Source organism: Eptatretus burgeri, chromosome 12 (genome assembly GCF_056783735.1).
Source record: "Eptatretus burgeri isolate ZD-2024b chromosome 12, Ebu_testis_v1, whole genome shotgun sequence".
Classification (NCBI taxonomy): domain Eukaryota; kingdom Metazoa; phylum Chordata; class Myxini; order Myxiniformes; family Myxinidae; genus Eptatretus; species Eptatretus burgeri.
Genome location: NC_140972.1, coordinates 59,650,426 through 59,665,221, shown reverse-complemented (window position 1 = coordinate 59,665,221; position 14,796 = coordinate 59,650,426). Strand labels below are relative to the sequence as shown.

The 14,796-nt window shown below is 47.2% G+C and overlaps 1 protein-coding gene across 2 annotated transcripts in view; it reads left to right on the top strand.

Moving 5' to 3' along the window:
- The first annotated feature begins 495 nt into the window (after positions 1-495).
- The window catches only part of LSM1 (LSM1 homolog, mRNA degradation associated), a 49,879-nt gene continuing 35,578 nt past the window's right edge, over positions 496-14,796 (top strand). For both annotated transcript variants that reach the window (XM_085848157.1, XM_085848156.1), the window contains exons 1-3: positions 496-730; positions 884-952; positions 6,918-7,033. In XM_085848157.1, coding sequence (XP_085704283.1) covers positions 685-730; positions 884-952; positions 6,918-7,033 — 231 coding nt within the window. In that variant the 5' untranslated portion in view covers positions 496-684. The remainder of the gene's footprint in view (positions 731-883; positions 953-6,917; positions 7,034-14,796) is intronic.

Here is a 14,796-nt window from a genome sequence, read left to right as displayed (position 1 = left end):
GATTGGAGTATTAACACATAAACCTGAAAAAAGAAAGTGTTGGGTTTGGGGAGGGTTAATGAGGATAGGTCATCTCATGGCCGGTATCCTGTCACTTTGTATTCCATTCGGCTCGATTTTGGATGTAATATTAAAACACACAAAGTCCATTCACATTTCCTCCATGTTTGCTTTCCAGGTATGAACTGAGTGTATAACTTAAATACGTCACATTGGTGTGCTCATTCACCAAGCAGCTAGCTAGCGCTTGCCAAGCTAGCCGTTCCTTATCAACGATTTTGAATGGAATGCTTACTCGAATGCTTAAGCCGCTTGGTGAGCCGTCTACAAGAAACTTGGTCACTGCGCACTGACACACCCTCCGTTCATTAAGCGCCGTTTTCTAAACTCCCTGTGACGTGATTTTCTTGTGTTGTTTGGTGTGAATTTGTGCGATATGTATGAGAAACGTGAAGGAATCTCGTTGGAATGTATTTCGATGCTCGTTAAACAACAACAGGAAATGGGCGGACGCAAAAGATTTGTTGACCCGGAAGTGCTTTTGTTTGCTTTGCCTTGACGTTGAGACACATGTGGGGTGTTTGAGGTTGTTCAAAACGAAGCCCGTGGTGTTGGTGTTCGGCGTTATTTAGGTTTTCGGTAGTTTAGATTAATTTCTTCTCGTAACTTGTATCTCGCCGCATCATGAATTACATGCCCGGTACTGCAAGCCTCATCGACGACATCGATAGTAAGTGAATGACGCGTTTACTTTCACGTGTTTCATGTCGATCTGACGTGTTTAAAATGCTGTTCTGGAAAAAAAAAACTTTATGCTATTTCTCAAAATGATTCCAAGCTGTTGAAAATCCCCTTTATTGCCTCGATGTGTTGTTTTTGACAGAAAAACACCTCGTGCTCTTGAGAGACGGAAGAACCTTGATTGGCTTCCTTCGCAGCATCGACCAGTTTGGTGGGTTCGTGTAAAATCGATTTTGTACACAATGGCGTTTGTTCTTTGTCTCTGCTTCGGGTGGACATTCTTACAGACTTGTAATTCAAATGATATTGCTGCAGTCTTTCGAATGGATGGATGGATGGATGCCGAAGTGTGATATATGGTCCCGTGGAGTTAGTTAGTTAGTCAGTCTTCAGTATATGGGGTGAGCGTGGATGTGCGGCCCCGTGTGGGGGTGAGCGTGGATGTGCGGCCCCGTGTGGGGGTGAGCGTGGATGTGCGGCCCCGTGTGGGGGTGAGCGTGGATGTGCGGCCCCGTGTGGGGGTGAGCGTGGATGTGCGGCCCCGTGTGGGGGTGAGCGTGGATGTGCGGCCCCGTGTGGGGGTGAGCGTGGATGTGCGGCCCCGTGTGGGGGTGAGCGTGGATGTGCGGCCCCGTGTGGGGGTGAGCGTGGATGTGCGGCCCCGTGTGGGGGTGAGCGTGGATGTGCGGCCCCGTGTGGGGTTGAGCGTGGATGTGCGGCCCCGTGTGGGGGTGAGCGTGGATGTGCGGCCCCGTGTGGGGGTGAGCGTGGATGTGCGGCCCCGTGTGGGGTGAGCGTGGATGTGCGGCCCCGTGTGGGGGTGAGCGTGGATGTGCGGCCCCGTGTGGGGGTGAGCGTGGATGTGCGGCCCCGTGTGGGGGTGAGCGTGGATGTGCGGCCCCGTGTGGGGGTGAGCGTGGATGTGCGGCCCGTGTGGGGGTGAGCGTGGATGTGCGGCCCCGTGTGGGGGTGAGCGTGGATGTGCGGCCCCGTGTGGGGGTGAGCGTGGATGTGCGGCCCCGTGTGGGGGTGAGCGTGGATGTGCGGCCCCGTGTGGGGGTGAGCGTGGATGTGCGGCCCCGTGTGGGGGTGAGCGTGGATGTGCGGCCCCGTGTGGGGGTGAGCGTGGATGTGCGGCCCCGTGTGGGGGTGAGCGTGGATGTGCGGCCCCGTGTGGGGGTGAGCGTGGATGTGCGGCCCCGTGTGGGGGTGAGCGTGGATGTGCGGCCCCGTGTGGGGGTGAGCGTGGATGTGCGGCCCCGTGTGGGGGTGAGCGTGGATGTGCGGCCCGTGTGGGGGTGAGCGTGGATGTGCGGCCCCGTGTGGGGGTGAGCGTGGATGTGCGGCCCCGTGTGGGGGTGAGCGTGGATGTGCGGCCCCGTGTGGGGTGAGCGTGGATGTGCGGCCCCGTGTGGGGGTGAGCGTGGATGTGCGGCCCCGTGTGGGGGTGAGCGTGGATGTGCGGCCCCGTGTGGGGTGAGCGTGGATGTGCGGCCCCGTGTGGGGGTGAGCGTGGATGTGCGGCCCCGTGTGGGGTGAGCGTGGATGTGCGGCCCCGTGTGGGGGTGAGCGTGGATGTGCGGCCCCGTGTGGGGGTGAGCGTGGATGTGCGGCCCCGTGTGGGGGTGAGCGTGGATGTGCGGCCCCGTGTGGGGGTGAGCGTGGATGTGCGGCCCCGTGTGGGGGTGAGCGTGGATGTGCGGCCCCGTGTGGGGGTGAGCGTGGATGTGCGGCCCCGTGTGGGGGTGAGCGTGGATGTGCGGCCCCGTGTGGGGGTGAGCGTGGATGTGCGGCCCCGTGTGGGGGTGAGCGTGGATGTGCGGCCCCGTGTGGGGGTGAGCGTGGATGTGCGGCCCCGTGTGGGGGTGAGCGTGGATGTGCGGCCCCGTGTGGGGGTGAGCGTGGATGTGCGGCCCCGTGTGGGGGTGAGCGTGGATGTGCGGCCCCGTGTGGGGTGAGCGTGGATGTGCGGCCCCGTGTGGGGGTGAGCGTGGATGTGCGGCCCCGTGTGGGGTGAGCGTGGATGTGCGGCCCCGTGTGGGGGTGAGCGTGATGTGCGGCCCCGTGTGGGGGTGAGCGTGATGTGCGGCCCCGTGTGGGGGTGAGCGTGATGTGCGGCCCCGTGTGGGGGTGAGCGTGATGTGCGGCCCCGTGGGGGTGAGCGTGATGCGGCCCCGTGTGGGGGTGAGCGTGATGTGCGGCCCCGTGTGGGGGTGAGCGTGGATGTGCGGCCCCGTGTGGGGGTGAGCGTGGATGTGCGGCCCCGTGTGGGGGTGAGCGTGGATGTGCGGCCCCGTGTGGGGGTGAGCGTGGATGTGCGGCCCCGTGTGGGGGTGAGCGTGGATGTGCGGCCCCGTGTGGTGGTGAGCGTGGATGTGCGGCCCCGTGTGGGGGTGAGCGTGGATGTGCGGCCCCGTGTGGGGGTGAGCGTGGATGTGCGGCCCCGTGTGGGGTGAGCGTGGATGTGCGGCCCCGTGTGGGGGTGAGCGTGGATGTGCGGCCCCGTGTGGGGGTGAGCGTGGATGTGCGGCCCCGTGTGGGGGTGAGCGTGGATGTGCGGCCCCGTGTGGGGGTGAGCGTGGATGTGCGGCCCCGTGTGGGGGTGAGCGTGGATGTGCGGCCCCGTGTTGGGGTGAGCGTGGATGTGCGGCCCCGTGTTGGGGTGAGCGTGGATGTGCGGCCCCGTGTTGGGGTGAGCGTGGATGTGCGGCCCCGTGTTGGGGTGAGCGTGGATGCACTTTCATGTTTTTCTCCTCAACCGCTTGTCAGATTGAGACGAAATTTTCACCATTGGTGCGACTACTCGTGCAGAACGTTTTAATGATAATTATGACAGTCTACGAAGGGGTATTCTCACATTTATAACAATGCGCCACATCTGACATCGGAGTACACATGGCACACTGACCACATCCATCTTGGTCACGTGGTGTGGCAGCCATATTGGAAAAATGGAAAAACTTTGGACCCCTGTATCTGAAACCGCACCAAGGAGAAAAATTGAAATTTGGCACATAGCAAGTACTGATGGGGAACGAGTGTGATTTATTATTATTTTTTTTTAAATGTCATGGATGTCCTCATTATGAAGTCATAATTGCATATTTAGACTGCCACATGCAATCAGTATGAAAATTTTTGAGGGTTATCTAGGGATAAAATGGCCCACAGAAAATAATTTCATTACATCCTCGGTCACGTGATTTGGCAGCCAAATTGTTTTTTTTTAAAACCTTCAAAAATCTTCTTCTCTGACATGGCTGTACAGATCGAGGGAAATTTTACATGCAAGACCGCCTGTCCATGAGGAAGAAAAGGTTCACATACATGATGTCATTGGTCACATGGTTTGGCAGCCCTATTGGATTTATCCTAAAACCTATAAAATACACCAACCAAAATAATTCCTGGTGAGGGTTTGCATCTCCGATTGCTCTTTTTCTTGTTTGTTTCTTTGTCTATCTATCTACTGTACCTGTTTGTTTATCCACACAGAACTTTCATGTTTTCCACCGCAACCGCTTGTCGGATTGAGACGAAATTTTCACCAAATGTACGACTACTCATGTATAATGTTTTCATGATAATTATGATTTCATAAGTCATGTGGTGTGGCTGCCATATTGGAAAAATGGAAAAACATTGGATCTCTGTATCCCTGAAAATGCACCAAGGAAAAAAATCTGACATCAGAGTACACATGGCACACTGGTGGTCGAATGGCAGCTTAGCTGCCGGGGTAGCTATCATTTCTTGAAGCGCAACTGTATCGCTGATGCAGTGCCCCTCTACCAGTACACACACTAGAACTGGTGCTCATTTCACCGACCTCGGAAGGATGACAGGCTGAGTCAACCCCCTGGTGTATTAATTCAGCGGCTGACGGGGCTTGAACTCAGGACCCAAGGATCCCAAGCTGCCACCCTAACCACTGAGCCAACACCAGGTTATGGCGCACTCACCACATCCATTCTCATCGCGTTCAGCTCATCCCGTATAGCATCAATTTTCCCGCCAAGATCAGCCTGCCCAACCCTTGCCTCTGCTAGCCATGTGTCCAATTTTGCCTCCATGCCCAGCCTGAGCCTATCCATCACACCCTTCATGTCATTATTTAGCTCAGCAGAGACAACACTGTGCCCCCTACTGGTTCATCCTCTGTATTGCCCATCTGGGCTGCAGCAGCGTCTAGCCTGTCGACACCCACCTGATCCTGTTTGCTCTGATCTGACATGTCACTGCCCGGTTTCAATTACTCCCTAAATCGCTCCTTAATTTACTTTGACTGTACAACTGTTCACACCTCAGATCTGATCTGAAATTCCTGATAATGTGGGGTTGTCAGGTGGTCCATAAACCTGCATTCCTGAACATAAATGTTATGGTGTCGGGGGAGGGGGGGGAGGGGATCCAAAATCCGCATTCCTGACAACAATGTTTCGAGCGTCGCCTCTGGATAACTACACGAGTATGGCGTGTCTTTGAGAGACTATGGAAGCCGTTTGCAACACACAACTCTGACGGGATATTCGCGCTCAAGGTCGGTTTACCATTCCCGTGAGTTGAGTGAAGCAGAGCCCAGGCAAAAATGCTAGTTAGAAATATAGTATATGAGAGTTGTACTATACATATATATTATATATGTCTTTATGCACACACATACATACACGACAGTTGTCTGCAAAGAATTACTACAGGAAAGGAATGTTATTTTTGCCTGGGAGGGGGAACTGTGCCGGCGACTACGCAGCGGTGAATTGATTGGCTGAGCAAACCAATGCCGTGTGCTGCATTATGTGGGCTACTTTTTGTAATTACAACCTTAGTTCAGTTTCTCTGGAAATGCTATTTCAGATCAACCACAAGGAGGATAAATTGGGACACATTCAACAGTTGTATGAATTTATTGACGAAGCGAAAGAGTGAGAAGTGACTGGAGGAATGATGAGAAATGGCAGAGAAAATGGTGGGAAATTCCAGAGAGAGACAGAGACAGAATGGTGGGAAAAAATTTTTTGACAACATCACAATCAATTTGAGCTCACACATGAACACGTATACATATTCCCTTACCCGTACCGATCATTCTGCCCTGGAAAATGTGGAGCAATCATTTTGCACAGATACGTCACTGGATCCGGCCACCCGAGGAATGATAGTTTACTTAGAGGGGAAAGGAATGTAGAGGATAATGGTAAAGAAAGAATGGGGACTAAGGCATGCTGGGGAGCGTTGAACTTACAATTGCTCTGGCTGAAGCGACTCATTACCATGGTCCAGCGCACGGAACCGCTCCTTGCACCTCCTCCCTCCCCTTCGTTGGCAGCGTTCTGATATTCGGGAACACCACCATGGCCTCGTCCAACCCACGCGATGCTCAGCATGGCATTGGAGGACTTGTCCGTCCGGCGTGAGGGGTGTTGGCGTTTTGGGAAGGCAATGCCGAACTTCTCTGGTATCGAGGACGGTTCGCTGCCGTTTCTCATTTTCAAGCATCAGTTTGTCACGTCGTTTCAAAGCCGCCATGGAATGAACATGTGGGAAAATTATGAGGAAGAGGAATTGTGGTCGGAGGAGCATATGTGTGGAAATGCATTTATAGGAATGAGAAAGATGAGGTGTGAAAGAAAGTGAAAAGATGTGAAATTCATGGAAAACGGCTCTCTGACTTTGAGAGTGCGAGTTTGAGTATTCACTGTGATTTAGTCCAACAGCTCGATAAAACTTGCAAGAACACTCCAGCCCTTTCTGTCCCCGCCTCGATTGCTCTGATACCATGGTTGTGTGATTGAGTGAACGGGTTTGCGAGTCGGTTTGTGTGTTGGTTTTCTAATGGAAGGGAAAGGTGTAACATGAAATAGATAGAAAGAAGGGGGAAGGGGGGCGGGGGGAGGAACACGCCCTTGTGCTGCCTCCATATCTATCGCCTGAATACGATTTACTTAATTTGTAAACAGAACACTCTGACACAAATGTGCTACTTTTCGGTGTGTCTGCTTTTACACTACCCTTATGGCGGGGGGTGGGGGGGGGAGTTTAAGGAGGGGCAATTATAATGATATAATGTTGAACAAAAACTATTGTTTTTATTGATGTGATTTGAATTTATTGAAATTTCAAAGCTTAGTTACAATACTTTGTATAATAACTTGGCAAACTCTATTTGCTCCCTGCAGCCAACTTGGTTCTTCATCGGACGATTGAGCGAATTCACGTGGGCCGTCGCTACGGAGACATTCCCCGTGGCATCTTTGTAGTACGAGGAGAAAATGTTGTTCTACTCGGAGAAATTGTAAGAGCATATAATTTACTTTTTTTAATACTCTGAAATGCTTTCAAAATATTTTTTAGCATCCAAGGTTATATTCTTGATGTGTCAACAGTCCTCGTTTACATTATTTTTACCTCCGCCACTGAAGGTGAAGGAGGTTATGTTTCCATCCCTTTGTCTGTCTGTCTCTCTGTTTGTGTACAGGATATCTCAAAAAGTTGTGGACTGATCCAAATGAAATTTTGTGGACAGGTTTGGTGTGTGACGAGGAGGAAATGATTAGATTTTGGTGAAGATCCGGATCCGGATCTGACTTCGAGAATTTTTTAAGTGATTCTTCACCATTGAGAGATTGGACCAAAAACGATATATAGCACGATATATCAAAAAGTTGTGGATGGATTCAGATGAAGCAGGGTGGACACGGGTGTATGACAAGGAAGAATTGATTCAATTTTGTTGAATATCTGGATCCGGGTCCGGATCTGATAATTTAAGTGGTTCCTCACCATTGAGAGATCGGGCGAAACTGATATATAGCACGATATCTCAAAAAGTTGTGGACAGATTCGGATGAAACTTGGTGGACAGGTTGGGTGTGTGACGAGGAAGAATTGGTTCTATTTTGGTGAAGATTCGTATTTGGATCCGACTAGTAGAATTTTTAAAGTGATTCTTCATCATTGAGAGATAGGGCTAAAATGATATATGGCACGATATCTCAAAAATTTGGGGACGGATTTGGACGAAACTTGGTTGACAGGTTGGGTGTGTCGCAAGGATGAATTCATTCGATTTTGATGAAGATGCAAATCGAGATCTGGATTCGAGAATTATTTAATTTTCAAAGTGATTCTTCACCCTTGAGAGATTGGGCCAAAAACTATATAGTTCTGTATAGCATGATATTTCAAAAATATATTGGGTCCGATATGTTCTTGTAGACCAGGCATTACATGGTGGAGGTATGCGCTCTACCGAGTGCCCTTCTAGTTAAATTTTGTGTTTGACAGATTGGTTGAGTGGTATCGATGTCATGAGCAATGTGTGGTACAGACTGCTCATTTGACTACCATCCAATTTTGTCAGTGTGCATCACCTATGTTGAACCTATCAAAAGGAAATTTGTGCCATGGCCTTCCAAGAAGCAAAATGTCAGTAAGCTTGCAATTATCAGAGCTTTGAAAAAACGAGCAAACTAACTTTTCAGCGACAGTCTGGGGTCCAATACGATGACAAAATATATGATGAGTCGGAGAACCTTTGAACAGGGCATACTTTACCATTCCTCTGCATTTGCAGAAAGAAGCGATACCGACTAATTTGAGAAAATGATCAGCAAATGCATTCACTTTTGGAGGAGAGGTGAAAATCATTTGAGGCCCAACTATCCCTCAGAGCTAGAAGCGATGAATAATACTTTCTCGAGAGGAAATCAAAGCTCCAGAGGCATCTACATGAAATGAAAGATGCATAGTGGAACAAAAGGCTTATCAGATACAGACATTAGCTGAAATAAACAACTCAAAAAGCTTGTATGCCACACTCGAGCAGCGATATGGCTTAAAAGATTTCCAGCCACTCCGGTTAAGTATTGAGCAACTGCCAGTCATGTATGCTTTCGCCTCTCCCCAGACAATATAAGAGCTTGTTTGCTGTATTGAGTTTAACTGAGAGTGGAAAAGCTCCCTGCCTTCATGGAAAACCAGCCAAAAAATGTAATTAATTTCTGCAAGCCAGGGAAACTGAATGAAAACGGTCACTAGAATCTTGTGACTTTTGCGAAGCAAGAGAGTTTCCACAAAAATTTGAAGATGCCCCTTAAAGAGATGTGGTGAATCTGCATATGATGTCAAACACCCCTCCCCCCCTTGATAGAACAAAGCACACCATGGTTTTTTTTGGGGGGGGGGGTGGTTATTTTTATATTATATGAACAAAAGGTGATTGTCTAGTTGCCAGAATTGGTGGCAGCCACATTTTTCAGGATGTTTTCCATGGCGACCCCACAAAAATTACTACATTCACCTAATTAACATAAAATAACCACAGATTCATTAATTTTCAAGATGGAGAAGAAGCTTTGGCATCAAATTGATCAGCATGGAAGGGGTCACCGGTTTATGACATCACGTACGCTATTTTCCTCATTTGCATATTAATTATTTGATGGAATTTGCATTTTTACATGAAAAATAGTTATTCCTAACACAACAAATCTCACCAGAATAGCCAAATCATCTTGACAATAAACATTGCATTTTTGGAAAGATATATATATGTCGAGATCATGTTCCACCGCTGATTGAAATCTAGCAATGTCCACACTGATCATGGTAGAGAAGAGCCTTTTAATTCACATCAAAAGAGTACATGACAAAGTCAGACAGAGACTACCTACAGTATCCCAGCTCAGTCAAACTCTCTCTCTCTCGCAAGCAGTTTGGTTTACTTTATATATACTTTTTCCTGCTCATGAGTTCCCCAACTTCCATCAGATTTATAGTTTCTTTCTTAGATATCGTATTCTTTGAAAGTAACAACACCCCAGCACTGGTTCTCTCCTGGTCTGACAAAGCATTGATCTTTTCACTCGCAAGAAGATCTGTTATTGGTCAGGCAGATCTTTGTCACAATATATATTATCGTCTTATTCTACTGCAAGATGTTCCCTTTTGAACTATACCAAAACAGTGCTGATTTATGATCGGGCTTCTCCGAGCTCAAGGCTCAAAGAATGTTGTTACAAGGGCCAACAAGAAAGCCAGATGTTCAGCTGCACGACAAAGAAAGAGATATATATATATATATATATATATATATATATATATATATATATATATATATATATATATATATATATATATATATATATATCCTACTTGCTTTGACTACCAACAGTCAAAAACTGTAGCTTACTGAGAGCATTTTAAATGCTTTGGCTTCCTCAATTAAATTCTACATTCAATTTAAGAAAAGGTAATCCTATTAAAAATGGCTGCTCTCATCTTGGGAGCTGTTCAGCAGCTCCACATTTGCCCCTCTGTTACTTAGAAACATAGTGGAAAAGGAACACCACAATCATAATAATTTTTAGAGATGGAATCTCGATGGATTGGTAAGGTGGTAGACAGAAGTCTTTTCCAGAGGTGGCACACCCTTATGAGTAGCTCCAAGTGGGCCATAACGTCACGAAAGCTCCGCCCGCACTTTCTAGCCTCATAGAAAAGCCCCCCCTCTACCATCCTGACCAGCCCACCAATACCCCACCCCTCTTTCGTATAGTGGATGCATTTCAACAATTATGACTTGAATATAGGTCATGAGGAAGCAAAATTACTTTTAAAAAACAACTCGCACAAAAAGAATTATTTCACACACAAAAAAGAAAATACATATATATTTTTTAAACTAACTATGGTTCTTTATGAACAGCAAACAAGAATAAAATTTTTATAAACAAGTAAGAATATATATATATATTTTTTTGCTATTTATCATGTTCTTTATGAACAAAAAAACAAGAATATAATTTTTATAAACAACAAGTAAGAATATATAAATATAGTGTTCTTTGTGAACAAAAAAAAAAAACAAGAATATAATTTTTATACACTGCAAGCCAGAGTAAAAGAAAATTTTACAGAAAATCCCAATATTTTCCAACAAGGCAATGTTTAGATAACATTTCTTTCCATCTCCGTCATCGGTGTAAGCAATTCGAGACACTCATCCAATATGAGTTTGAGCAGAGTGTTCACTCCCGAAAGCACTAGTGTCTGTACTTTCATATTTCCCAAAAAAATAATACCACCATCACGGTGTCTCGACTAAATTTTAAACTCGGTTCTTCATTTTCTGGGTTTTCTGGGTTTTCAGAGATGGTTGGTCCAGGGGAACTTCATGCACCACCATTGTGTCACTGTGGTAAATTTTCTCACACACACACACACCATTACTTTTATGCCATGATGACAATAACACTGAATATCATAAGGCCAACGATCAATATGTGGAATATCCATGTTCCCCCTTCACCAAACACTTCCATTACCCATGATCTGAACCCTTCTTCCTTAAAATAGTCATGGTACTCTGCAGTTACCTTCCTTAGGTGTTCCGCTAGGTCACAGAAATATACCATTTAATGATTTCTGGGATTCTGCAAGATTATTTATTCGTATCCTTATCTCTATCCTTGTCCCAGTTATCCCTTCATGTAACAATATGCCTTGTTCCAGGCGTACAATGCCTTTGTCCCCTTCATCCCGTGGCACACGAGATGCATAATTGTATAAAAGGGCCCGATAAGTGTTTTCCCATATACGCCTTCCTAATGCAATTGATCCAAATGTTTACCTTTTTTCTTCCCTGTGCACCCTGTCACAACCCATTCCTTGTTTCCCCTACCATTGACCTACCAAACATTCTGATCTCTATGACATTCCCAAAATGTCTTCACTATCTGTTATTGTCCATATTATCACGATTATACACATGCTAATCAAACACTGCCACATCTGTCATAAACCTCCAGTAACATTTCTTTCTCTTTTCGATTTCCTGTATCCTTTTGCAATGAGATGCATGAATCCATGATTGGCTTACCTTTTCTTGACAGCTCCTTGGGTAACCAATAATACCTGAAAAAGTCCAGTCCACTGCATCTTTAGGACGTTCCTCCATTCGAACACCCTGTTATCAAACTCTTTCACAATATTTATAAGCATCACAAGAATTAATATTCATTTATACATGTCCATATATTTTCCAGACATTTTACCAATAATTATATGTACTGTTTGGCCTAGCACTTACAGTGGTGACCAGGATCCCAGAGCCCTGAGCTCAAGTTTCATTTACCACTAAATGAACCCCAGAGGGCTAACTCAGCCTGTCATTCCTTTAAGACTGGCAAGAAAAATGAACATCAGTACACTGGTAATAGGGGCACCACATCAGCAGCACAGTCATGCTCCAACCAGTGATGCACCCAACAGCCCAAAGGCAGCACACACCACAAACATTTGATAATACATCGCTTCTTCCAAAACTTTCGATTTTTACAAATTTTCGATTTTCTCCCACCTCTGCAAGTTCTTGAATGTACCATATTCTCAGCACCTCCTTCTACATCATCCCCCTTTTGTTCGTGCAGCTCATTTTTATGAGCCAAAACGAGCAAAACTTTTTGGGTAACCACTTTGTTGTGGGGGCTGGGTATCAGCAGCAAGCACGACCGCTAGAGGGAGCAGTAGAGTTAGTTCCACCGACCGCACCCTTCTTTCCCATTCATAAGTTAGTTGTCAGCAGAGAGCGTACACAGCCCCACTGTCTACCATTATGACAATACAATGCACAGAGAGCCTTCCCAGGTACGGTAGCTGCTATGATATGAAAAACGCGTTTTTAAAATACCAACCGATGCTGACGTCAGAAGACAACAAATTCAGATCTCAACGTACACAAAGATGTGAATTCTGCCTGCTCGAACCGACCCATGGGTTCACACCACTACCTTCACAGATGCCTGTGCTCACCTGCACCCACCATTTGCTCACCCACTGACCCAGACGATCCTGATGGTGTAATTATCCCAATCGCCCCTTGGCGTCCTGGTGTTGCAGACTCCCCTTGCAGACCCCTGTCTCCCGCATTGCCCTGAGGGCCAATCATGCCATCATGACCACTCGGGCCTGGAGGTCCGATAGGACCGGAACCACCAACAGTTCCACTGCCTCCCGCTTCTCCAGGCGGTCCAGACAACCCAGTGGCTCCCTGGGCCCCATCATGAAGCCCATAAGAAGCACATAAGGGCAGAGTCATTAGACTATAAAATAAATGGAAATTTATACACAAGCACCCATACAGGTGCTGCTTAAGGACTGGCCCCCACCAGACACACCCCCCCCCAAAAAGGACCCCGTTGGGTCTTCATTGATACTCCCCCCTCGGAGGGAAGGTGAGCTGGAGGTGAGAAGCTTCCTTGGACCTTCCTGCCTCATGCAATCCTTGACAATCCGGCTCGATGATACTCGAACCCGCAACTCGATACCGCTGCAAGTGCCAGGCAGTCAGGTAGCGTTGATTGCCAAATAACTCCCCCACAGGCGCTCGGCACATATGCTCATCGGAAAGGCCAATGGTGGAAGGTAGCCAGGGAGGATGTCGTTGTTGTAGTTTTTTTCTTCATATGTGCTCAATATATTACTATCGATTTAACTATTCTTGACTAGCACACTTTGCGACATTAAATATCCTCTTATTTCCACAGTTCCTCTACATTGTGTCATTTGTACAGTATACACATATCAGGAATATGCTTTCACCCTCGGCTAGATTGCATACCGCAATTAGCACAGAATCACTTTCCAAGATGTTATTCTCAGTGTACACTACATACCCTGACAGTTATGTCCAGTATCGGACATCTTTCGATGACCACATTTTACTCCAGCAGTGAGTCAACCAACACTGCCTAATCAGATATCATCCATTCATCCATTTGGACCACACTTCTGCAAAGCATTTGGTGCTGCCCAAAATAAAATGAAATAAAATATTTTCCTCTGTTCCCGGCTGAGTGAAGTATGTAATTATGTCCACAGCCACAGTTGCGATTTTAACTCATTCTTCATTCAAACATGTCATGGTAATTGTTTTTAAAATCTGCCAAATTCTCAATTATCTTTTACATGATCCTAAAGTAAATCCCAACACACACTCTGCACCTCACTTGCACGATTTGCATTTCCTCTTTCAAACCGACAGAGCACACTGCACTGTCTATTGTTTGTGGCTCTTGGCGACTCCTGACTCTCAGTATCCCTGGTTCCTGAGGTTGACTCAGCCTGTCATTCCTCCCAGGTCGGTGAGATGATTTATTCCATTGTGTGTATCGGTGGAGAGACACTGCATCATTTGCACTAACACGTCCTTGTGACAATTGATACTAATCTGTCGCCACGTACTGCACACGACTGACGACTCAAGTTCTGACTTACGCCCATCATGACAGCAGCTGTGCCCCTGCACGTTCGAGCAGCAGTTTTGTAGCTTAATGTTCAGGGTGTCTGCAATAACTTGCCAACTCTTCGCAAAAAGCATCATGGGATCTTTAATGTCCACGAACCGATGTTAGCAAACTTTGCAGTGCATGTGAAACACCAGGATGGCAGTTTTAGAGCTGCGTTGAGATTTGAACCGAGGCTGCACAGCTCAAAGGGCAGCCATACCTCCAGACTCTTCGGAGGTGCAGGGGGCTGTCGGGGGTTGGCACATTGTAGAATTTACTCAGGGTCCAGCACACAATGGTCTTGTCCATTTGCACATGTGTACTTGCAAACTTACAAGGCCAGGATGAACTGGTTCGAAAATTTACACAGCACCTTTGGCACGGCCGATTTCAATGCGGCCCAGATGTTGACCACACTCGTGCTTCGTGCTCCATCTCCCACACCGTATAGCCCTCCCTCCTTCGAGGGCTCCACACACGGCTTACTTCGTACATTCAACCACAGATGCCAACGACGATTGATTGTAAAACCGAGCTCCTCACAATAATGATGCAACCAACCGTGTTGATAATTTTCCGTGCCTCACTCGGTTAAAAAAAAGATATTTCTTTTCCAAAGCCTCTCCCCGTATTCAGGTAAACTTCACACAGCCCGACTCTCCCAAGCAAAAATCGCGCACAGCCTGCACTTCACAGCAGGGCACCAACACATTTAGCACGATAACCCGCTTTTATGGTCAATTTTAATCCAAATAATTTATCCTGACAG